The 27,131-nt window shown below is 42.7% G+C and overlaps 1 protein-coding gene and 1 pseudogene across 1 annotated transcript; one reads left to right on the forward strand and one right to left on the reverse strand.

The window, feature by feature from the left end:
- Positions 1 to 27,131, reverse strand: part of LOC134949909 (vomeronasal type-2 receptor 26-like) — a 1,108,520-nt pseudogene that overhangs the window by 433,421 nt on the left and 647,968 nt on the right.
- Positions 3,107 to 4,066, forward strand: LOC134947900 (olfactory receptor 5V1-like). The gene has a single exon (XM_063935727.1). It carries the CDS (start codon positions 3,134 to 3,136, stop codon positions 4,064 to 4,066), a length of 933 nt encoding a protein of 310 aa, XP_063791797.1. The 5' UTR covers positions 3,107 to 3,133.

Genomic DNA, 27,131 nt, shown 5'->3' on the forward strand with positions numbered 1-27,131 from the left:
TCACCACCGAACCCGCAAGTGGCTTCATTGCGCTCGCCACCCCGCTGGCATTATAATCCCCGGGATCCCAGCGTTGGGCTGGTGACCAGCAGGATCCCAAGCGCCGGTCACCCATACCCAACCCATACAAACAGTACAATGAATGTGTTAGACAATTAAGCCATAGAAGAGATGGGAGATTAAAGCTGGCCATACACTAGGTCGATATCGTGTATGAATACGTGATTTTAATGCCTCATACATCATGTGCACATCGAGCATGTTTTGGGCACGATTACAATGCGATGCATGGCCCTGTGGATCAAATGTCACATCCTCTGATCATACGTGCAGCCCACATTATCCGTAGTAATTGTATGCACATCGTACCACGGGCCTAATTCAGACCTGATCGCAGCAGCAAATTTGTTAGCTAATGGGCAAAACTATGGCCCTCATTCCGAGTTGATCGGTCGCAAGGCGATTTTAGCAGAGTTACACACGCTAAGCCGCCGCCTACTGGGAGTGAATCTTAGCTTCTTAAAATTGCGACCGATGTATTCGCAATATTGCGATTACTAACTACTTAGCAGTTTCAGAGTAGCTCCAGACTTACTCTGCCTGTGCGATCATTTCAGTGCTTGTCGTTCCTGGTTGACGTCACAAACACACCCAGCGTTCGCCCAGGCACTCCCACCGTTTCCCCGGCCACTCCTGCGTTTTTTCCGGAAACGGTAGCGTTTTCAGCCACACGCCCCTGAAACGCCGTGTTTCCGCCCAGTAACACCCATTTCCTGTCAATCACATTACGATCGCTGGAGCGAAGAAAAAGCCGTGAGTAAAAATACTTTCATCATAGTAAAGTTACTTGGCGCAGTCGCAGTGCGAACATTGCGCATGCGTACTAAGCGGATTTTCACTGCGATGCGATGAAAAATACCGAGCGAACAACTCGGAATGAGGGCCTATGTGCACTGCAGGTGGGGGAGATATTACAGGTGCAGAGAGAGAGTTAGATTTGGGTGGGTTATATTGTTTCTGTGCAGAGTAAATACTGGCTGCTTTATTTTTACACTGCAATTTAGATGTCAGTTGGAACACACTCCACCAAAATCTAACTCTCTCAGCACATGTTATATCTGCCCCCCCCACGTCCCCGTCCCCCCCCGCAGTGCACGTTTTTTTCCCATTAGCTAACAAATTTGCTGTTGCGATCAGGTCTGAATTATCCCTCATATTTTATGCACATACGATGCATTGTACGATTGTGAGTGGCATTTCCCTGGACTTTTTTTTTTGTGAGGCACACAATCGATCATTTAACAATGGGTCGTTAGCACATTGTATGTCACTCGTGTGTCCGGGACTCAGGGCCGGTGCAAGGTCTCTCTGCACCCTAGGCAAGCTTCAGCCTAGCACCCCCTAACCAGCAAACCCCACACTACCACCACCTCTCGGAGGGGAGATGCAGATGGCCACTAGGTGGGTTGGGGTGATTTTCATCATTATTCATATACAGAGAAAAGGGACAACACTCAAGGACTCTTAAAGTGATAAAGTATACTGGGGGTCATTCTGAGTTGTTCGCTCGCAAGCTGCTTTTAGCAGCTTTGCACATGCTAACCCGCCGCCTACTGGGAGTGAATCTTAGCTTATCAAAATTGCGAACGAAAGATTAGCAGAATTGCGAATAGACACTTCTTAGCAGTTTCTGAGTAGCTCCAGACTTACTCGGCATCTGCGATCAGTTCAGTCAGTATCGTTCCTGGTTTGACGTCACAAACACACCCAGCGTTCGCCCAGACACTCCTCCGTTTCTCCAGCCACTCCCGTGTTTTTCCCAGAAACGGTAGCGTTTTTTCACACACACCCATAAAACGGCCAGTTTCCGCCCAGAAACATCAACTTCCTGTCAATCACATTACGATCACCAGAACGAAGAAAAAACCTCGTAATGCCGTGAGTAAAATACCTAACTGCATAGCAAATTTACTTGGCGCAGTCGCACTGCGGACATTTCGCATGCGCATTAACGACTAATCGCTCCATTGCGAGAAAAATATAACGAGCGAACAACTCGGAATGACCCCCATTGTACAATATATATTTAATTAGGGTTGGGTACGGGATGTTGTCAGAATACTAACAGTGACATCCCGACCACCTTAATACCAACATTTTGAATTAAATTAATTAACCTTACCTCTTACCCTTCCCCTAAACCTCCCTCCCCGAAGCCTAACCCTAACCATCCCCAGCATACTAACATTCTAGATGTCGGCTCTCAGAATTCCGGCGTTGGCATTCTGATTGCCGGCATCCCATCTGCTGAGATGCCAACTACATCCCTTTAATTGTATGTGTACACATACTGTACATATTTACACAGACACACTTATATTTGTATGTTATTGTGTTCCATCATCCCATCTGTAAGTTCATTACTGACCCCCCCTCCTCCATTTTGTGGCGCCCTCCAGTGGCTGGCGCCCCTAGGCAGCCGCCTAAAGCTGCCTAATGGTAGAGCCGGCCCTGCCAGGCAGCTGCCGTGGGGTTCAAGGGAAATCGTGATATGACTGGCATCGGAAGCGGGTCATCCTGGTGTATGACCAGCATTAGAAGGAGAATAGAAGATCTTGGCCAGGATGTAATGAAGTTCCAGTTCGTTGGCCGTGCGGGTTGCCCGTCAAACTTGGTTATTTTTTTAAAGGCGCAATCATGTACAAGGCTGAATTATGCTATGTACATGATTTCCCTTTTAAAAAAAGTCAGAGCTCAGCCGGCATCTCCAATAGACGCCGAACTCAAACTTTATTACATCCTGCCTGAGTGTTTGTATTTGTTGCTTTTGTGCAACTTTTTAATAAGTAAAACATTTCCAATTCTGACTCCACCCCCTTACTGTGATGTCATAACATAATGTGTTCAGTGTCACCTCTAGCTGCACTGTTATTTTTATCTTCCTCTAGAAATATGGTCAGGATCTACAGTAAGTGACATGTTCTAAATACTGTACTTGTACTGTAGCACTATGAATATTATTTTATCACTGTAAAATCATGTATTGTTTTCACTTATATAATTGACTTATATAATTGACTTTTCTTCTTTGAACACACAGGGACTCTCCAGATAAAGCCATACCGTAGGTCATATGATGGAGAAATCAAATCAAACCATGGTGACATATTTCATCATTAGCGGCATCACAGATATCTTAGAGTTACAAGCTCCAGTATTCCTCCTCGTTCTGCTAATGTATCTTTGCACAATTGGTGGCAACATGACTATTCTTCTCTTGGTCTACACAGATCATCATCTCCATATTCCCATGTATTTCTTCTTGGCCAACTTGTCCATAGTCGACATGTTTTCTTCCACAGTTACTCTACATAATGTCCTTCTTATAGGAATAACTGGAAATAAAGCCATTACATATTTATGCTGCATAGTGCAGATGTATTTCTTTGGATCTTTTGTCAGTAATGAACTATTGCTATTAACAGCTATGAGCTATGACCGATATGTCGCCGTATGTAACCCTCTGAGATATACAATGATTATGAACAATAGAATTTGTGCCATTTTGGCCACTGTCTGTTGGGTGCTTGGTTTTATAGAAACGATACCAAATGTTGTCTTGGTGACAAGATATAACTGTTACAGGTCCAATGTGATCAACCATTTCTTTTGTGATCTTCTGCCCATCATAAAACTATCTTGCAATGATACTTCTGTTTTACAGACTTTGTTCATTGTTGAAGGAACAGTTGTTTTGGGTCTTGCTCCTTTTTTCTTAACTGTTATTTCTTATGTATTTATTATCTCCACCATATTGAGAATACGTTCCAGCAGTGGTAGACGTAAGGCCTTCTACACATGTTCCTCACACCTCACAGTTGTCCTCCTCCTCTATACTACGCTAGTCTATCAATACCTAAGGCCAATTTCAGCTGATAGTCTTGAGTACAATAAGTTGCTCGCTCTGTTTAACTCAGCTGCTGTCCCGATTTTAAATCCTCTTATATACAGCCTAAAAAATAAAGATGTAAAAGCAGCTCTGCGGCGGAAATTGCGTTCACTGTGAGGTAAAGGTAAAGTACCAAAGTGCTCACATTGTGCTCAAACTAAGCTCCCTTGTATTAGCAACAATGTAATTAGATGTATCATGAAGGATGGGCAGCAAGAGAAGAGATTAGGAAGTAGAAAAGGCAATATTTTAATAAAAAAATGATGAGGTGGAGAAAAAAATAAAAAAATACAATTATAAAAATAGAAATTGAGTCTGAGCACTGTCGCAAATTGTAACATAAAACTGAGGGCCTAATTCAGACCTGATCGCTGCTTTGCGTTTTCGCACAGCGGGCGATCAGGCATTAAGTGCGCATGCGTATGCACTGCAATGCGCAAGCGTGTTGGCCAACAACAACGGGCATTGCTGGTCAGCGACAGGATGGTGTGAAAATTTACAATTGCACGAGCAAGGTGATTGACAGAAAGAGGCCATTTGTGGGTGGTAACTGACCATTTACTGGGAGTGTCAGGGAAAACACAGGCGTTCCCAAGCATTTTCAGGGAGGGTGTGTGACGTCAGCTCTGGCCCTGATCAGCCTGTTCTCATCTCAGTGTAGGAGTAAGTCCTAGGCTATGCACAGACTGCACACACTAGATTTTTGCAGCTCTGCAAACACATGCGATCGCACACTTGCACGGGGCAAATGTACACTCCCCTTGGGCAGCGACTATCTGAATGCAGGACAGCAAAATTATCAGCCCAGCGATCAGGTCTGAATTACCCCCAGAATATGCGCAAAAGAAAGTAGTACACTATAAATACCACTATGTGGTATATTCAATTGATGTCGGATCCTTTCAGACAGAAAGGATCCGACATCTGAGTCACTGGCGTTTCCATAATGGGTACAATGTGTGCGGTGCACAGGGACCCCTGGGTCCAGGGGGGCCCACACTGCGCACACTGCACCCATAGAATATACTTACCATTCCGGAGACCTGCTGCGACTGCCCTCTAGTGCATTCATAAATCACTCGGAAAATGGCCGCCGAGGCAATTTCCCAGTGATTTGCGCATTCGAGCTGGAGATGTCCCTGTGAACAAGGTGCGGGCGCCATGTTCCCGGAGATCTGCGCATGCGCAGGAGACTCTGGCAGTATGCCAGAGTCTACTTGCTGCCGGAGAGGAGGGGGCTCACGACGGAGGCTGCACGCAGGTCCCCTCCTCTCTTCAAACGCCCATGATCTGAGTATTCAATTAGCGGCCAAATCTGACAGGATATGGCTGTTCTCGACAATGCCAATCCAACTTTTTTTAAAGTCGGATTGACATTGTCGGAAATGGGGCTAAAACCTGTCAGATTTGGCCGCATTTCCAACAAAACACGTGGATCTGTGGCTATTCCGCCGATCCACGACAAATGGCAGCCAAATTGAATAGGTCGGAAAAGTTTCCGACCTAAAAAAGTCGGAAACTGCCGTCTTTCTGACAAGATGACAGTTCTGACTACAATTGAATACACCCCTTGGGGTAGTTTGTCCAAAGCAGCTGTGCAAGATTAGGAGTAAGTACAGTACCTCTCAAACTAACAGATAATATACAATAAGTGGTGGCAGTGCTAAAAAATGTGCCCTTGTTAAAATAGCATATAAGTACAGTATGTGGATGCATTTCTAAAAAAAGATTTAATAAATGACAAATACAGAGAGTATTATTATTACCTGTTTTTTATATAGTGCACACATATTCTGCAGTGCTTTACAGAGAATATTTGACCATTCACATCAGTCCCTGCCCCAGTGAAGCTTACAATCTATATTCCCTACCACATGTACACTTTCACACATTCACACTAGGGTTAATTTTTTTTTTTTTTTGGGGGGGGGGAGCCAATTAACCTACCAGTCTATTTTTGGAATATGGGAGGAAACCGGAGTACCTGGAGGAAACCCACGCAAGCACGGGGAGAATATACAAACTCCACATAGGTAGGGTCATGGTGGGAATCGATCCCATGACCTCAGTGCTTTGAGGCAGTAATGCTAACCATTACACTGAATAAAGCACAAGCAAACATATATTTAAAATTGCATCACTATGGAATATTTCTTGGATACATACAGTATAAGACAGCTAATACTGCACTCAATATATGTGTATACGTTGGTATTATATGTAGTAGTGAGTAAATGTCCAACTGGGCATAAGCCCTATTAACACTGGAGTCTAAGTCCAGCTATGGTAGAAATTTATTACCAGTTCCGTATTCAGCACCAGGCTGTATTTTTTTCTTTTTTTACAATAAAATAATACAACCGTATATTGTATTATTTTATTGTCATTTCCATACAATGAATGGTAATGCTCTGATTGGCTGAGAGAAGACACTGCCATACAGATGTAGTCACGCTCATTCATCCCAGAAAGCGTACGTCATGGATGGCGTGACTAGTGCACCCATGTCTATGATGTGCATGTGCGTACGCCATAAATTTCTATGGAGCGAATGGCGGCTGCGGCTGGTCACAGCACGGCGTACACTACAGCTTGTCATGATGCGTATGCTTGTGCGTAAAGATTGTGCAAACAATGAGCATGGCTGTAGCAACCATTTCACTATTTCAGATGATCGGCACAATCACGGAATCTTCTGGAGTTTTAGTTGTCCAAATTTCTCTTCATTACCGGTCTTGGGACTTGCTTCAGGCTGTGTCAATGTTCAAGCCATTAACAGATGTAACTTTTTCTTTATTCAGTGGTCAGCCAATGCTTTGTTTCGAAATACAGTACAGGTTGAGTATCCCTTATCCAAAATGATTGGGACCAGAAGTATTTTGGATATCGGATTTTTCCGTATTTTGGAATAATTACATACCATAATGAGATATCATGGCGATGGGACCCAAGTCTAAGCACAGAATGCATTTATGTTTCATATACACCTTATACACACAGCCTGATGGTAATTTAATACAATATTTTTAATAACTTTGTGTATTAAACAAAGTTTGTGTACATTGAGCTGTCAGAAAACAAAGGTTTCACTATCTCTATCTCACTCAAAAAATTCTGTATTTCGGAATATTCTGTATTTCGGGATATTTGTATATGGGATACTCAACCTGTATATGCAAGCAAGGATTATGCCAGATTTCAGATATACTGTATTTGATGATGACCACGGCTTTTTTTCTGATACAACTCAAATGTAATATAATATAAAACGTAATTAAAAAAATTTAATTTCATAAATGTGATGAATCATAATTTTTTCATATTTTTAAATTCTTAAAACAAGTAAAAAATAAAAAACTGAAATAAATCAGTGATATCAGTTCAGGTATTAATGATTAAGCAACTGGTGCCACTTTTAATAGAAAAAAACAACAACTAATGATGACATTATTGAATTGACTGTTTATGGACAATTTAAAATTACCCATTGAGCAGCAAAAATAATATAGTGTGGCAAGGAAAAGTATGTGAACCCTTGGGAAATAGCTCGGTCATAAAAGGTGATCTGATCTACATCTTAGTCACAAAAATAAACAAACACAGGTGCCTATGTACTAAGCCTTGGAGAGTGATAAAGTGGACAGAGATAAAGTACCATCCAATCATCTCCTAACGGCCACGTTACAGGCTGTGTTTGAAAAATAACAGTTAGGAGCTGATTGGTTGGTAATTAGTTCATCCACTTTATCTTTCTCTAAGGCTTGGGGGCTATTCAGAGATGGACGCAGTTGTGCAAAAATCGAAAACGGAAGGAGGCAATCGCATAGTGATTGGCAGACTGGGGGTATCGACGCGGCATTGGGGGGAGAACAGCAGGAAACGCAGGCATGCCATGGACATTTTCGGAGCAGGCCGATGGCGTTGCCTGGGTTTCCTGCGAATGGAAACATGGCTATGGTGCCCCTGCATACGCAGCCATATTATATTTACATAAAATCAAAAGTAAACAATTATACATATGCTCACATAAAGTAGAAAAAATATTGATTAAAATAACATACTGTTAAAGCAATAATGCAATATAAAAGTCATTAAATTGGATCATCTACTCCAAGTTAATAGTCCATAGAGCGGAACCAGCCTCTCTAAAATAAACACAGTCACTATACTGTAGCTAGAAGTTATTACAGAGCCTTGCCGTACACTTACAGGACCTTTAGACCATCAGACAGGAATCCAGATTGTTTGTACAGTAGTTCCTGTGAAAGCACTGGAGGTGGTGGCAGTGTGGTACATAACCCTATCCCCCGACAGGGCTAATTGGGACCCTGATGGAAATCCCCTCTCTATGAAAGTCAGGAAAGGTGCTGGTATTTACCAGATGCAAGCTGTCCTTGTAAATCCCCAAAGTAAAAGGTGCCTAACCTTTTGGAAGCTGTGGGAGACTCATGATTTTTTAAGTAGTACCCCACAGCCCTGGAACAGCAGGCACTCTCCCACATCCCACCTGCTTCACTAGGAAGGGGGCAGGATGGTGAGAAAATCAACGGCAAACGTGGTGCCACGAGAAGGCAACTCAAATTGCATCATTTCTTTCCATCTCCTCCTTGTGAACCTGCGAATCGTGGGCCTTTCCCTTTGTTGGGGTTGGGCTTAATGTGAGACAGTCCAGCCCCCCCCCCCCATCCCTCCCCATAGTGACCTGCAGTGTCTCCACTCTGGGCTTCTTAGACTTCATACATAGGAAAGTATGGAATAACTGCTCTGCAGGCTGCAGATGAAAATATTCTTTTTCCTCCAACCTTCCTTATCTGCGCCTTTCTGAATGGTAAATAATTAGGTAAGGTAAACATAATTTATTAATATAAAACTGTATCTGAGACTGAGAAGCCTTTTAATTGTTATATGCTGAAAAAAACAGATGTGACCCAAACATCTTTGCTGCAGTCACGCCAAAAAGACTCTCTTAGCATACTAGGTCGCATGAGAGGTTTCCAGCGTTGGATGTCTTTTTTGCTTCTTTTATGCCGAAAATGCATCTAGCATTAGGATAAATTACCTGGGTAAAACATACTACTCTGTGCAGAACAAATAAAAACAATATGTAATTAGGCCTAATCAAAACTGCCTGATGAAGCCGAAGCTCCATGAAACATGTTGCTGAACATACATTGTGAGATACTTGTTAATGTTTAGTTCATGCTTTATTATTTTTATCCTTTCAAGTTCTTCTTATTGACTGTTGCCAATTATTCAATTCTATACACTGTTTTGGACACTTGAAAGCAGTGGCGGCTACTGCCCCTGGGATGCTGCGCCGTCCAAGGTGTGCAGGAGGGAGCTGTCCAAGACACACTGTATTAATATACATGTGAAGTTGTATGTAACATATGTCCTGGCTTCTTTCCCTGGGAATCATCAGCTTGGTTAAACATCCTCATGAAAGTTTATATCACTTTGTCTATCAGACAACGCTGGACATCTTTGTTCTTTCTATACAATACACACTTATGAAGTACTATGAGAAAAGTCCTTCTATCCCTTGGCTGCTGTCTTCATGTGTTATTTTTGGGGCAAGCCACAAACCCCCTTTTGTATTTGCTGCTGAATGTCCATGAGAGTGATAGGTATCCAGCACAACAATAGGGTGGTGATTACAGCTATTTTCACCCCTAATTATATTCCCTGGGTTTTTTAAAACATTATAAAGCCTGATGAATATATAAAAATTAATGCAAAGAATCTAATAAATTTAAGCAAAATAAATATCATATATTTGATATTGATAACAATCCCCAGGTTCATCTCGCAGAATCCAACCTCAGCAGAGAAGGCTGCTGTTGAGTTAACCAATGACATCAACATATGTGTACATTTGCAGGACCATCAGTACAACATGCTGCAGCCACATTTTAAGAATCTGCTGTTAGAGAACAATGGAAAAAAAAAAGGACTTAATTGTCATCCATGTGGTCAACCTGGACTTTGCACTACCGTATCTGCTGTCTATCCGACACAGCATGGACCCACTCCACCTCTAGTATAAAACCTTGTTACTGATATGAAAACTGTTGAATAAGGATAAATACAAAGGGACTTTGGGGTTATTCAGAGATGAACGCAAGCTAAAAATCACATAATTTGGGCATTTTTTTGTTCCTAGAGTATTATTGACCTCATTAACACAATAACATCGATTTCCACTCATTTCAAGTCAATTTTGACCACCTTACAGTTCACAATATTGTTTTTACCAATATGGCCCAAAGGCTGCAGCAAGCTGGATGGTTATTAAGTGACAGAGCAGCAGCATTAGCACATGACAGTTTATAGCAGATCTATGAAACTTTTAGCATCATATTACAGGTTATAATACGGAATATTCCGAAATACGGACTTTTTTGAGTAAGAGTGAGATAGTGAAACCTTTGTTTTCTGATGGCTCAATGTACACAAACTTTGTTTAATACTCAAAGTTATTAATAATATTGTATTAAATGACCTTCAGGCTGTGTGTATAAGGTGTATATGAAACATAAATAAATTGTGTGAATGTACACACGCTTTGTTTAATACACAAAGTTATAAAAAATATTGGCTAAAATGACCTACAGGCTGTGTGTATAAGGGCCCTCATTCCGAGTTGTTCGCTCGCAAGCGGATTTTAGCAGATTTGCTCATGCTAAGCCGCCGCCTACTGGGAGTAAATCTTAGTATCTTAAAATTGCGAACGATGTATTCGCAATATTGCGATTACACACCTCGTAGCAGTTTCTGAGTAGCTTCAGACTTACTCGGCATCTGCGATCAGTTCAGTGCTTGTCGTTCCTGGTTTGACGTCACAAACACACCCAGCGTTCGCCCAGACACTCCCCCGTTTCTCCGGCCACTCCTGCGTTTTTTCCGGAAACGGTAGCGTTTTTTCCCACACGCTCATAAAACGGCCTGTTTCCGCCCAGTAACACCCATTTCCTGTCAATCACATTATGATCGCCAGAACGATGAAAAAGCCATGAGTAAAAATCCTAACTACATAGCAAATTTACTTGGCGCAGTCGCAGTGCGGACATTGCGCATGCGCATTAAGCGGAAAATCGCTGCGATGCGAAGATTTTTACCGAGCGAACAACTCGGAATGAGGGCCAAAGTGTATATGAAACATAAATGTATTCTGTGCTTAGACTTGGGTCCCATCGTCATGATATATCATTATGGTATGCAGTTATTCCAAAATACGGAAAAATCCGATATCCAAAATTCCTCTGGTCCCAAGCATTTTGAATAAGGGATACTCAACCTGTATTTATGTACATGCTTGTAACATAGTAACATAGTAGTAACATAGTTTCTGAGGTTGAAAAAAGACAATTTGTCTATCGAGTTCAACCTGTAAGTGATCTCCTACATTGTAATATTTTAAGACTTCATTTTAACTGTGCTGAATGTTTAGCCGTTATGTCTATTCCTTTTCATTTATTTTTTACTATACTATTGTGCATGATTTAGCCAGCATAACCCTGTATATCCTTATCCGATAGGATTTTATCTAGCCCATTCTTAAAAGCAATGACCGAGTCCGCCATTATTACTCTCTCAGGCAGTGAATTCCAAATACGTATTGTCCTTACTGTGAAGAAACCTTTCCATCTCTGTGTGTGAATCTCCTCTACGCTAACCTAAACGGATGTCCACGTGTCCTTTGTGATGATTTTAACTAAAACAAATCCCCCGCTAGCTCTGTGTATTATCCTCTTATATATATGTAAATGTTAATCATGTCCCCTCTTAATATCCCTTTTCCCAGTGTAAACATGCCTAGCCTAGCAAGCCTATCCTCGTATTCGAAAGTCTCCATCCCCTTAATCAATTTGGTCACCCGTCTCTGAACCTTTTCTAGTTCCAGGATATCCTTTTTGTAGTATGGTGCCCATAATTGTGCACAGTATTCAAAATGTGGCCTCACTAGTGATTTATATAATGGGAGTATAACATTCTCATCCCTTGCATCAATTCCCCGCTTTATGCATGCTAATACCTCGTTTGACTTGTTTGCTGCATTTCTAGTTTAGGTACTGCAGCTAAGTTTGTTATCTATGTGAACACCTAAATCTTTTTCCAGTACAGAATCCGATAGTTTTCCCCAATTAGTATGTACTGTAGGTAGTATTATTGTTCTTGCTACTAAAGTGCATTACTTTACATTTGTCTATGTTGAACCACATTCTCCATTTTCCTGCACATGCTTTCAGTTTAAATAAGTCATTGTGAAGAGACTCAGTATCCTCCTCCAAGTTTATAACCTTACACAGTTTGGTATCATCTGCAAAAAGAGACATCATGCTCTCTAGACCTACTTCAAGTTCATTCATGAAAATGTTGAACAGTAGTGGTCCAAGTACAGACCCTTGTGGCACCCCACTTATTAGTACTTCAGTCCATTTAGAAAAAAGTTCCATTTACCACCACTCGCTGCTCCCTATAATCCAACCAATTTCTTTTTTTTTTTTACATTTCTTTATTGAGTCATCATGAGTTAACAAGTAACTGATCGAGAATAAATGGCAGTTGTCCGTAACAAATTCTAAGCCATACAGCATAACATATGTTAACATAAATAAAACAGTGACAACCATTAATTATGTTGTGTTAGCATTGTCTATTCATTTCGCAGATATCTGCGTCAAACCAGCAAGCATAATCCAACCAATTTCTAACCCAAGTGCATATTGTGCCTCCTAGCCCCAGTTCTCATAATTTATAGATAAGTCTCATATGAGGTACTGTATCGAATGCTTTTTCAAAGTCTAAAAAGATTACATCCACCTTTTTTCCCTGACCTAGGTTCGCACTAACTGTTTCAGAAAAGCCTAGTAAATTTGTTTGACATGATCTATCGTTCACAAATCCATGTTGGTTCCTATTAATAACCATATTGGCTTCAAGGAGCTATGCCTTAAAATACCTTTCAGTACTTTCTCCACTATAGCTGTAAGACTTACTGGTCTGTAATTACCTGGTTCAGATTTACTTCCCTTTTTGAATAACGGCATTACTTTCGCTTGTTTTATTAATTAGAATTATTAATTGTGCACCATTGCTCTTTTTAATAGTAGTCATGACCAAAGAATGATGCTTCATTATTATGGCTGGATTCCTGTTCATATCCCTTATGCTGCTGCAGCTTGCTGGTACAATGCTCATTATAGACCCTCAACTGTAAATATACGCCCAAATCATCACGAAGAAAGAAATACAGTACAGTGCAAAGAACAGTGCAAACAGTAGATCTATATATAAAAAAAAAAATTGGACTTTCAGTTCAGTTCAAACTGTGTGGAGTTGCAGGGCTTTGAACAAAGGGCACTAGGGTAAACTGTATAAACAAATAATAGATCTATATATTTATTTATTTACTGTGTTTCAACTTCCAGCTCAGTTAAAACTGCGTGCAATCACAGGGCTTATAGATACACGTGAACAAAGTGCACCAGGATAAAGCGCATTAAACAGTACAAGCTATATATATATATATATATATATATATATATATATATATAATAGTGGTAATAATCACATAGACTGGATAAATCTTCACCAGTTTCTTTTCTCCTTCAGGGAGGCAGGACAGCTTAGGAGTTTCTCAGTATAGTAATGCAGGTTTTCATCTGCATAAGGTCACAGTAGTACAGGATCACATCAGCACAGATGATAGTAGCACAGGATCACATCAGTACAGGTCAGTGGCCCTGACATCCCCACACCCTATTCTGGATGCAAGTCACCAACAGAAGCCCTCTGTGCACTGAACACATACTTAAAGGCAGATTACAGGTGCTGTCAATTATTTAGCCAGCTTCTGGCTGACAATTGATTGAGGCAAAACCTGGACTGGACCCTTCAGGTCTGCTGTTGCTCTGCTAAACCTGGAACATCCTGCTGTTCCACATTTACCCCATGTGGAACTATGCTGTCTCTGCCACTATATATATATATATATATATACAAACAAATATAGAAAACCACAGCACTCGCCACCCCAGAAGCGGGGCACAGTGTCTGCACTCACTACTCATAGGGTGGGGTGCATGCAGCCCATGGCCACCTACCAAAATACATACAAATAGAAAATTCAGCACTCACCATAGCAAGCTCACTTGTCCTCACAACATCAATAAATAAATGATGGGGGTTTAGTTATTGAATTGGCCAATGCACGGAAGCCTGCAAACCGCTCGCCAAGGTACCCCACCTTCTTGCGGGTGGTAGTCATGTGACCGCCGGTCGGCTGACCGACAGTCACATGACCTCCTCCGTGAGCCCGACGGCTCACTATCCCGATGGTCGGCATGCCGAACAACAGGGACTATTTCCACTCGTGGGTGTCCACGACACCCATAGAGTGGGAATAGAACCCGTGGCGATCTGCGGTCGCCACCAAGCCCGCAGCGTGGCGAGCGCAGCAAGCCCGCAAGGGGCTTGCTGCACTCGCCCCTCCCCGCCGGGATCCCGGCGTCGGTATGCTGCCGGGATCCCGGCGTCGGTAAGGTGACCGGCGGTCAGGAGACCGCCGGTCACCCGTACTACACCCCTTCTTGCAGGTCCTCCACTATCACAAAGTCTTAAAAAATTAAGATATATATATATATATATATATATATACTGTATATCATTTTTGTTGTTGTTATTTTTCCCCCTGATTTTTTTACTTGTAGTACGGTTCAAACTGCATGGATCAGAGGGCTTATAGATGTACGTGAACACAGCACACCAAACAGAATATATATATATATATATATATATATATATATATATATATGTGATTTTGCAGTTTTTTAACTTGCAGCTTGGTTCAAACTGTGTAGATCACAGGGCTTATAGATGCATGTGAACAAAGCGCATTAGGGTAATGCAGACCAAACAGTACAATTTACAGCAGAGTACAGCGCAGCATACAGCAGCATGCCCTCTATACAGTCACTCTACAGAGCACAGCCACTTGTGAGATGGATGCACCACATCCAATACAGTAGAGTATAGTGCAGCATGCAGTGTGCAGTGTGCCCCTATATACAGTGACTATACGGCATAGCCACTCGTGAGACTCTGGACACAGCACAGCCATTATAGCAGAGTATAGCACAGCATGCAGTGTGCCCCCATGCAAAGTCACTTTATACAACACAGCCACATGTGTGACTCTGGACAAAGCACAGACAGTTCAGCAAAGTACAACACAGCAAACGGCAGTGTTCATTAGAATAAAATAGCACCGAGTCCCGGCCGTGGCGCCTTATAAAGAATCCAAGTCCTGCGAGAATCCGATGCTGGGAGGATGACAATCTACCTGAACATTGGATCCGAGTCTGGCAGGTACACAACTAGGGTAGCCTCGGATCCCCAATGTTCGGAGTGCTCATCTCCTGAAGAAAGTCAGTAAGTCGTTATATCTTTGCTTTTACTTGAACTGTAAATCAATTTTAATCCAATATTTTAAGGAAACTATGGCATGGAAATATTATTATTATTATTATGATGATGATGATGATGATGATTATTATTATTATTATTATTATTATTATAAGAGTGCTTGAAAAACAGAATTTATTTTAGGGTTAGAATATTTTAAGCGGTTTTGGAAGATCACCCCTTAAACTAAAATGTGAATTTCACATGAAGATGTACAGGACTGTAACACATGTTCTTGTGCAGCAAGATACAATCCAGTTGGTACACTGGAATCAATCAGACAAGAGCATAAGTAATGCTGGAGTACAAGCAGGAGATCTAATCTGGCACCAGTAAGGTGCATAGAGGGGGTTTAAATAGATTGCTATGTTTGACTTGAGTGCCAAACTGACATCACTAGTCAGCTGATCCTACTATGTGTCTTAAAAAGTCTGTAATTCCACATGACCCACCATCAGTGGGCACTCCAAACACAGGACACTGGCCATATGGAGGATGACAGCTGGGAACTGCTACAGTTGCTAAGGGCAAGACAGAGTTGCCCAGTTTAACACCACAAACCCTCTACAGCATTGCAGGAGAGGGGATACAGTATGCGACAGATGCTCCCCACACATCCCTTGTTGAATAGCAGCACAGTGGCTGCCACAGCAGCCAGTAATTGGGCACCTGGTCTGGCAGTGTGGCATACAGGAACACTCATTTTCACATGTATTAAGTAATAAGGTCAACTCATAACTAAGGGCCCAAGGTGGCCGCCCAGTATTCAGCAAACTGTCTAAACTTAAAGAGTTGGAGTTGCAGGAACTGGCCCCATTTTCAGATAGTGATAATTGCTGATGGCTCATTCCTCTCTACTGGAAGGAGTTCCGGTGTTCCCGTGGCCTTCTCTAGGTGCTTGTGAAAACTCAGTTCAAGGTGTGCACTTTCAATGACTAGCATTGTACAATGTCACCGCTAGTAATTTACAGTAACACTGGAAGTGATACTGAAGGACTCTGGTACTTAATTGACCATCTCGTGGCAAGTTGGATACTTTATTATGTGTGGCCAATCATCTCAATAATGAGTAGGTTCCAGTGGCAAAAGCAGGATTTCTAGAGGGGTGTTTCCAAATGCAGTCCATAATCTCCCACTCTGTAGAACATTGGAGGAAGTGTGGGAGTCTCGGGGAGCAGTAGTAGTACCTAGTACAGACATTGGGCAACCAGAAACCCCACTGTGTGTGCCTATGGGTTCTTTGTCTCTTTTTGGGTGATTGTGTACAACCTCTCTTACTTTAGGACTATTATTACAATACTAGCTATTCTACCCATTCTGCGCATAAGAATTTCTGATTTTCATGGTTGTACATATAAATGAGTGTTAAAAATTTGGTAAATCTATAGAGATGTTAATTTTAGACGTCTTAATGTAAGTAAATATTAATCCATGGTTCTTGGAGTTACCCGAGGAGCACCCGTAGCAGATATGGTAAAAAGTGACATGACCATTTTTGCAGTTTGTAAAATTCTACACACTGGAGGTGCAATCCAAATTTTTGTCCAATAGTCCATTTGGGTGTTTTTGTTCACACAATGCAAGCCACGCATCAGTAATGACATCATTATGTTAACTCTCTTTTCTTCCCCTTAGTGGAGATTTATTAAAATTCTGATTATGCAGTTTTCTTATTTCCCACCTGAAAAATACCTATGTTAAATTTCAGGTTCCTAACATATCGGGAAGTTAATGAATTAGTGATGAGTAAGTGAGTGAGTGAGTGAGTGAGTGAGTGAGTGAGTGAGTGAGGGCTTTCGCATTTACAAATATAGATATTAAAAAATGTTGTAACACATTGCTTGTTCCAGTCTCCTTTATGTCTTAAATTAATCATGAAAGCAGTTAGTGATTGCACAATGGGCCTAATTCTGAGTTGATCACAGCAGCAAATTTGTTAGCAGTTGGGCAAAACCATGGCCCTCATTCCGAGTTGTTCGCTTGGTAATTTTCTTCGCATCGCAGCGATTTTCCGCTAATTGCGCATGCGCAATGTTCGCACTGCGACTGCGCCAAGTAAATTTGCTAAGAAGTTTGGTATTTTACTCACGGCATTACGAGGTTTTTTCTTCGTTCTGGTGATCATAATGTGATTGACAGGAAGTGGGTGTTTCTGGGCGGAAACTTGCCGTTTTATGGGAGTGTGTGAAAAAACGCTGCCGTTTCTGGGAAAAACACGGGAGTGGCTGGAGAAACGGGGGAGTGCCTGGGCGAACGCTGGGTGTGTTTGTGATGTCAAACCAGGAACGAAACTGACTGAACTGATCGCAGTGGCAGAGTAAGTGTCGTGCTACACAGAAACTGCTTAGAAATTTCTAATCGCAATTTTGAGAATCTTTCGTTCGCAATTTTGCTAAGCTAAGATTCACTCCCAGTAGGCGGCGGCTTAGTGTGTGCAATGCTGCTAAAAGCAGCTTGCGAGCGAACAACTCGGAATGAGGGCCCATGTGCCATGCAGGGGGGGGCAGATATAACATGTGCAGAGAGAGTTGGGTGGGGTGTATTCAAACTGAAATCTAAATTGCAGTGTAAAAATAAAGCAGCCATTATTTACCCCGCACAGAAACGAAATAACCCACCCAAATCTAACTCTCTCTGCAAATGTTATATCTGCCCCCCCCCCCCCCCGCCAGCAGTGCACATAGTTTTGCCCAATTGCTAACAAACTTGCTGCTGCAATCAACTCAGAATTACCCCAAATGTCCTTACATATTTATTTCATTTCTACATATGTTTGAAGATACCAACCTGTTGGGGTACATCCTGCAGCATATTGCGCCGACACTAATCGCATATGTACTAACATATGCAATTAGTACCGTAATTGGCAGCTCTCCTGATAAGAGCTGCCCTTTGCGATGGCCGCCGGTTCCTAGACTTCCAGGCTTATGACCCGGGAGTCAATCTGCACATGCGCAGTGATGCAGCAGCCGTGGGGTGTGCTGGTAGGGATCCGATTGGATACCTCTGACAGCACCGATGCGGAAAGAAGCCCATAGGCTTCTATTAGCTGGCATTTCCCTCTGCATCACAAACCCAGCATTGGGGCTTTAGTACCTATGGGAAATGCAGTAAAACCTCTAAAACGGGGGTTTACCACATTTTCACATTAGTACATCCCACCCAAAATCATTTAGATTAATATTACATGTTAAAGGTGAAAACAGATTCAGTATAATCTCCCGGCTGTCGGCATCCCGGCGGGCAGCAGCGTGTCCCCTTGCGGGCTCGCTATGCTCGCCCTGCTTCAGGTATGGACCACCAACCAAGTGGGGATTCTGGGTGCAGGCAGTATTCTTACTGCCGATATTTCACCGGGTGTTGGGATTCCAGCATTGGCATCCTGACAGCCGGGTTCCCGACTGCCAGCAAATTTAATGCCTACCGTGAAAACAATTAATTTGTTGCAAATAAAGGTCAGAAGTAACATAGTAACATAGTATCTAAGGTTGAAAAAAGACAATTGTCCATCAAGTTCAACCCGTTGATGGTTCATCTAGTGGATGGTTCATCTGCGTCAGTGGCGAAACTAGACATTTTTCTCCCCAAGCCAAAACATTCTCTGGCGCATCCCCCCTCCCTCCATACTTGGCACTAGCAAAGTGATGTACTTGGCCGTGGCCTTGCTGAAATGGGTGTGGCTTTGCATAAAGGGGCATGGCATTGCAGTAAAAGACTACCTTATACCCCAGTTTTGCAACCTGCATGCCCAGACGTTGGCCACCACAGGATAAAAAAAATAATCCTGATTCATGTCCCTTACATTATTTGTAATTATTCCTCCTTATAGTAATGCCCAGTATACACATTATGCCACACACCACAATGCCCGTTATACATTATGCCACACACTGCAATGCCCCTGAGACATTATACCACATACCACAATGCCCGTGATATAGTATACCACACACCGTCATGCCTGTGACACATTATGACACACACCGCAATGTCCGTGATACATTATGCCACACACTGCAATGACCATGAGACATTATACCACATACCACAATGCCCGTGATATAGTATACCACACACCGTCATGCCTGTGACACATTATGACACACACCGCAATGTCCATGATACATTATGCCACACACTGCAATGACCTTGAGACATTATACCACATACCACAATGCCCGTGATATAGTATACCACACACCATAATACCTGTGACACATACCGCAAAGCCCGTTATACCCTATGCCACACACCGCAATGCCCATTATACATTATGTCACACACTGCAATGCATCTGAGACATTATACCACATAACACAATGCCCGTGATATAGTATACTACACACCATAATGCCTGTGACACATTATGACACACACTGCAATGTCCGTGATACATTATGCCACACACCGCAATGCCCATTACACATTAAGTCCTACAGTAAGGCTTCTAATTACTTTTAAATTACCTGCTCATTGCCAGGGGTTTCATGCTCTTGGTTCCATGCACGGTGCCAGGGGGTTTCATGCTCAGGGTGTCATGCTCGTTGCCCGGGGTTTCATGTGGTCGGTCTTATGCTTATTGCCGGAGGTATCATGTGCTGGGTTTCAAGCTTGTTGCCAGGGGGTAATATTCGTTGACAGGTGTTTCATGCACTGGGTGTCATGCTCGTTGCTAGGTGGTAATGCTTGTTGCCAGGGATTTCATGAGCTGGGTGTTGTGCTTGTAACCAGGGGGTAATGCTTGTTGTTAGGCCTGTGCTCCCAGTGCCACATATGCCCCTAGTGCCAGATATTCCCCCACAGTGCCAGATACACATATGCCCCCAGTGCCAGCTACACACATACCCCCAGTGCCAAATATGCCCCCCAGTGCCTGGTACACATATAACTTCAGTGCCAAATATGCCCCCTCAGTGCCAGGTACACATATACCCCAGTGCCAAATATGCCCCCCCAGTGCCAGGTACACATATACTCCCAGTGCCAAACATGCCCCCCCAGTGCCAGGTACAAACCCCCAGTGCCAAACATGCCCCCCCCCAGTGCCAGGTACAAACCCCCAGTGCCAAACATGCCCCCCAGTGCCAGGTACAAACCCCCAGTGCCAAACATGCCCCCCCCCCGGGCTCCCCCACTGCTGTGCGTTTTGGGAAGGACATGGAGGGCACAGTGCGCACCTGTCCTGTGTGTCCCTCCTGGGTCTCCGGTGGCAGTGGTGTGTCTGTCAAATGAAGTCCGGTTCATGAGCCAATCAGAGCTCACGAACGGGCACTTAATTTAACAGACACGCCGCTGCCGCCGGAGACCCAGGAGGAACACACAGAAGAGGCGTGCACTGTGCCCTCCGTGTACTTCCCAAACAGCTGCACTAGGGGCTGTAGACACTGTTGTTGCTTGGCGGCCCAGGGTGGCGTCCCCCACAGCCCTGCACCTCCAAGCGACCACAGTGGCTGCGGCCCTCTAGTTACGCCAGTGATCTGTGTCCAATGTGAGTTTCCATTTTCAACTACAGAGGTTTTTTTCTCAGTCTTCTTAACGCCTTTTTGACATCGTAATTTCTCAGACTGTATATTACAGGATTTTGCATGGGGATGCAAAATGTGTATAGGACTGAAAATATTTTGTCCTGTACTATGGAATAGGCTTTCTTTGGTCTCATATACATTGCAAGGGCAATTCCAAAACACAGAATAATCACTGTAATGTGTGAGGAGCAAGTAGAGAAGGCTTTGTGTTTCCCCTTGTTAGTGCGAATATGTAAGACAGAAGAGATAATGAAAATATAAGAAATTGTGATAAATATTAGTGTTGTACATCCAAAAAGTGCCCCAGACACTTGTATAGCTGCCTTTGTAATTTGGGTCCCACTACAGGAAAGCTTTACAATAGTTTTAAGGTCACAAAATAAATTATTATTAATGTTTGATTTGCAGAAGGGGTATTGGACCAACAATGATACATAGGTTGTTGAGTTTAGAAAGTCGCAGACCCATGAGAACAAAGCCAGACAGATACAAACCCTAAAGTTCATGAGAGAAGAGTAACGCAGAGGATGGCAAATAGCCACGTATCGATCATAAGCCATGTCAGACAAAAGGAAATACTCTGACACTACACAAGTGACAAAGAAAGACATTTGTGTGAGACAACCAAGGTAGGTAATTCTCTGATCCCCAGTTATACAGATATTTAGAAGGTTAGGGAGAACAGCTGATATGAAAGTGATGTCAAGCAAAGATAAATTACACAGGAATAAATACATGGGTGCGTGTAAGCAAGGCTCCATATAAAGGACCAGGAGAATAGTTCCAATTCCAGACAGTGTTGTAAAGTAGATTAAAAGTAGATTTATGAACATTTAACATGAAACCTAGTGAAACTATTAATAAGGTAAAAAGGGAGAAAGATCAAAGAACCTTGAATAATAGCATCAAACATTTACTTTATACCTTCTAAAGCTTCATATTCAGGCTACAGAAATGGAGAATCAGTGCAAATTGGAGTAGAGTAGTATTATTACTAAGTGTATTTTAAATATGTTAGCAATGAATACTTCTGATAAAACTGCAAGACATAAGTGAAACGCGTTAAGCTAGTGTTATTCTGCTCCACATACATTTGTCATTTGATCACAGCAGTGCTCTTTCTTCTTGAGGGGTCATTTATTGTACTAAATATCTACAGTTGGGGTACTGTGCTAAAATTTTATTTGTGGATGGACTTGGTTAAGCACCTGAAAGTGGTTCCACTTAGCAGTTATGCTTCCACAAAATTAACCCAATCACTGAATCATACAGAATATACTTTATAGTAGTGATGTGCACCGGACAATTTTTGGGTTTTGGGTTTTGGTTTTGGATTCGGTTCTGCGGCCGTGTTTTGGATTCGGACGCATTTTGGCAAAACCTCCCTGAAAATGTTTTGTCGGATTCAGGTGTGTTTTGGATTCGGGTGTTTTTTTTTTACAAAAAACCCTCAAAAACAGCTTAAATCATAGAATTTGGGGGTCATTTTGATCCCATAGTATTATTAACCTCAATAACCATAATTTCCACTCATTTTCAGTCTATTCTGAACACCTCACACCTCACAATATTATTTTTAGTCCTAAAATTTGCACCGAGGTCGCTGGATGGCTAAGCTAAGCGACCCAAGTGGCCGACACAAACACCTTGCCCATCTAGGAGTGGCACTGCAGTGTCAGACAGGATGGCAGATTTAAAAAATAGTCCCCAAACAGCACATGATGCAAAGAACAAAAGAGGTGCAATGAGGTAGCTGTGTGACTAAGCTAAGCAACCCAAGTGGCCGACACAAACACCTGGCCCTTCTAGGAGTGGTACTGCAGTGTCAGACAGGATGGCAGATTTAAAAAATAGTCCCCAAACAGCACATGATGCAAAGAAAAAAAGAGGTGCACCAAGGTCGCTGGATGGCTAAGCTAAGCGACCCAAGTGGCTGACACAAACACTTGGCCCATCTAGGAGTGGCACTGCAGTGTCAGACAGGATGGCAGATTTAAAAAATAGTCCACAAACAGCACATGATGCAAAGAAAAAAAGAGGTGCAATGAGGTAGCTGTGTGACTAAGCTAAGCGACCCAAGTGGCCGACACAAACACCTGGCCCATCTAGGAGTGGCACTGCAGTGTCAGACAGGATGGCAGATTTAAAAAATAGTCCACAAACAGCACATGATGCAAAGAAAAAAAGAGGTGCACCAAGGTCGCTGGAAGGCTAAGCTAAGCGACCCAAGTGGCTGACACAAACACCTGGCCCATCTAGGAGTGGCACTGCAGTGTCAGACAGGATGGCAGATTCTAAAAATAGTCCCCAAACAGCACATGATGCAAAGCAAAAAAGAGGTGCAATGAGGTAGCTGTGTGACTAAGCTAAGCGACCCAAGTGGCCGACACAAACATCTGGCCCATCTAGGAGTGGCACTGCAGTTTTCTAGCGAGAGGATGAGTGCTTCAATCCTCATGTGAATCTGAACCACTAGCCATGAACATAGGCCAGGGCCTCAGCCGTTCCTTGCCACTCCGTGTCGTAAATGGCACATTGGCAAGTTTACGCTTCTCCTCAGACGATTTTGATAAAGATTTTTGGGTCATTTTACTGAGCTTTATTTTTTTGGATTTTACATGCTCTCTACTATGACATTGGGCATCGGCCTTGGCAGACGACGTTGATGGCATTTCATTGTCTCAGCCATGACTAGTGGCAGCAGCTTCAGCACGAGGTGGAAGTGGATCTTGATCTTTCCCTATTTTACCCTCCACATTTTTGTTCTCCATTTTTTAATGTGTGGAATTATATGCCAGTAATATATCAATAGCAATGGCCTACTACTATATATACTGCGCACAACTGAAATGCACCACAGGTATGGATGGATAGTATACTTGACGACACAGAGGTAGGTAGAGCAGTGGCCTACTGTACCGTACTGCTATATATTATATACTGGTGGTCAGCAAAATTATGCACTGTCCTCTTACTATATATATACTGCGCAAAACTTAAATGCACCACAGGTATGGATGGATAGTATACTTGACGACACAGAGGTAGGTAGAGCAGTGGACTACTGTACCGTACTGCTATATATTATATACTGGTGGTCAGCAAAATTATGCACTGTCCTACTACTATATATATAAAATGCACAAAAACTTAAATGCACCACAGGTATGGATGGATAGTATATTTGACGACACAGAGGTAGGTAGAGCAGTGGCCTACTGTACCGTACTGCTATATATTATATACTGGTGGTCAGCAAAATTATGCACTGTCCTACTGCTATATATATACTGTGCACAAAAACTTAAATGCACCACAGGTATGGATGGATAGTATACTTGACGACACAGAGGTAGGTAGAGCAGTGGCCTACTGTACCGTATTGCTATATATTATATACTGGTGGTCAGCAAAATTATGCACTGTCCTACTATATATATATATATACTGTGCAAAACTTAAATGCACCACAGGTATGGATGGGATAGTATACTTGATGACACAGAGGTAGGTAGAGCAGTGGCCTACTGTACCGTATGGCTATATATTATATACTGGTGGTCAGCAAAATTATGCACTGTCCTCCTACTATATATGTACTGCGCAAAACTTAAATGCACCACAGGTATGGATGGGATAGTATACTTGACGACACAGAGGTAGGTAGAGCAGTGGCCTACTGTACCGTACTGCTATATATTATATACTGGTGGTCAGCAAAATTATGCACTGTCCTACTACTATATATATACTCTGCACAAAAACTTAAATGCACCACAGGTATGGGTGGATAGTATACTTGACGACACAGAGGTAGGTAGAGCAGTGGCCTACTGTACCGTACTGCTATGTATTATATACTGGTGGTCAGCAAAATTATGCACTGTCCTACTACTATATATATACTGCGCAAAACTAAAATGCACCACAGGTATGAATGGGATAGTATACTTGACGACACAGAGGTAGGTAGAGCAGTGGCCTACTGTACCGTACTACTATATATTATATACTGGTGGTCAGCAAAATTATGCACTGTCCTACTACTATATATATACTGCGCAAAACTTAAATGCACCACAGGTATGGATAGGATAGTATACTTGACGACACAGAGGTAGGTAGAGCAGTGGCCTACTGTACCATACTGCTATATATTATATACTGGTGGTCAGCAAAATTATGCACTGTCCTCCTACTATGTATATACTGCGCAAAACTTAAATGCACCACAGGTATGGATGGATAGCATACTTGACGACACAGAGGTAGGTAGAGCAGTGGACTACTACACCGCACTGCTATGTATTATATACTGGTGGTCAGCAAAATTATGCACTGTCCTCCTACTATATATATAGTTTCTGTACAAAACTTAAATGCACCACAGGTATGGATGGATAGTATACTTGACGACACAGAGGTAGAGCAGTGGACTACTGTACCGTACTGCTATATATAAACTGGTGGTCAGCAAAATTCTGCACTGTCCTCCTACTATATACTATAATGCAGCACAGATATGGAGCATTTTTCAGGCAGAGAACGTATAATACTGGTGGTCTCTGGTCAGCAAAACTCTGCACTGTCCTCCTACTATATAATACTGGTGGTCCCCAGTCCCCACAATAATGCAATTAGCACACTGAGCACAGATATTTGCAGCACACTGAGCACAGATATGGAGCGTTTTTCAGGCAGAGAACGTAGATATTTGAAGCACACTGAGCACAGATATTTGCAGCACACTGAGCACAGATATTTGCAGCACACTGAGCACAGATATTTGCAGCACACTGAACACAGAAACTGAGAGAACGCCAGCCATGTCCTCTCACTATCATCTCCAATGCATGAGTGAAAAATAGCGGTGACGCGCGGCTCCTTATATAGAATACTAATCTCGCGAGAATCCGACAGCGGGATGATGACGTTCGGGCGCGCTCGGGTTAACCGAGCAAGGCGGGAGGATCCGAGTCTGCTCAGAACCGTGCAAAAAAGGGTGAAATTTGGGGGGGTTCGGATCCCGAGGAACCGAACCCGCTCATCACTAATGGATAGTATACTTGACGACACAGAGGTAGGTAGAGCAGTGGACTACTGTACCGTACTGATATAATACTGGTGGTCACTGGTAAGCAAAATTCTGCACTGTCCTCCTACTATATACTACAATGCAGCACAGATATGGAGCGTTTTTCAGGCAGAGAACGTATAATACTGGTGGTCACTGGTCAGCAAAACTCTGCACTGTCCTCCTACTATATAATGCTGGTGGTCCCCAGTCCCCACAATAAAGCACACTGAGCCCACATATTTGCAGCACATGAGCACAGATATGGAGCGTTTTTCAGGCAGAGAACGTAGATATTTAAAGCACACTGAGCACAGATATTTGCAGCACACTGAGCACAGATATTTGCAGCACACTGAGCACAGATATTTGCAGCACACTGAACACAGAAACTGAGAGAACGCCAGCCATGTCCTCTCACTATCATCTCAATGCACGAGTGAAAAATGGCGGCGACGCGCGGCTCCTTATATAGAATACGAATCTCGCGAGAATCTGACAGCGGGATGATGACGTTCGGGCGCGCTCGGGTTAACCGAGCAAGGCGGGAGGATCCGAGTCTGCTGGAACCCGTGAAAAAATGGGTGAAGTTCGGGGGGGTTCGGATCCCGAGGAACCGAACCCGCTCATCACTACTTTATAGCTTCAATTTTGTGTTAGATCCTGAAGTTTTATTATGCTATTTTATTCAATTGGCAAATTTTTTATTATGTATACAGGTATATTGTTTATTTTATGTAGATGTGTATATATATATATATATATATATATATATATATATATATATAGTATACATATATAAAATAGTGTGTGCAGATGTTCATTGTATCTGTTATATGTTTAGTTATTTTTTTTAATTACACTTAGCTTCCTGTAGTGGGAGTTAGAGATGAGCGGGTTCGGTTCCTCGGAATCCGAACCCCCCCGAACTTCAGCCTTCTTACACGGGTCCGAGGCAGACTCGGATCTTCCCGCCTTGCTCGGTTAACCCGAGTGCGCCCGAACGTCATCATCCCGCTGTCGGATTCTCGCGAGGCTCGTATTCTATCGCGAGACTCGGATTCTATATAAGGAGCCGCGCGTCGCCGCCATTTTCACACGTGCATTGAGATTGATA

This window comes from Pseudophryne corroboree, chromosome 8 (genome assembly GCF_028390025.1).
Source record: "Pseudophryne corroboree isolate aPseCor3 chromosome 8, aPseCor3.hap2, whole genome shotgun sequence".
In the NCBI taxonomy this organism is placed as follows: Eukaryota; Metazoa; Chordata; class Amphibia; order Anura; family Myobatrachidae; genus Pseudophryne; species Pseudophryne corroboree.

Bases quoted from the DNA above. Each gene is read 5' to 3' on its own strand.
- LOC134947900 (XM_063935727.1), top strand. From the start codon at position 3,134: ATGATGGAGAAATCAAATCAAACCATGGTGACATATTTCATCATTAGC.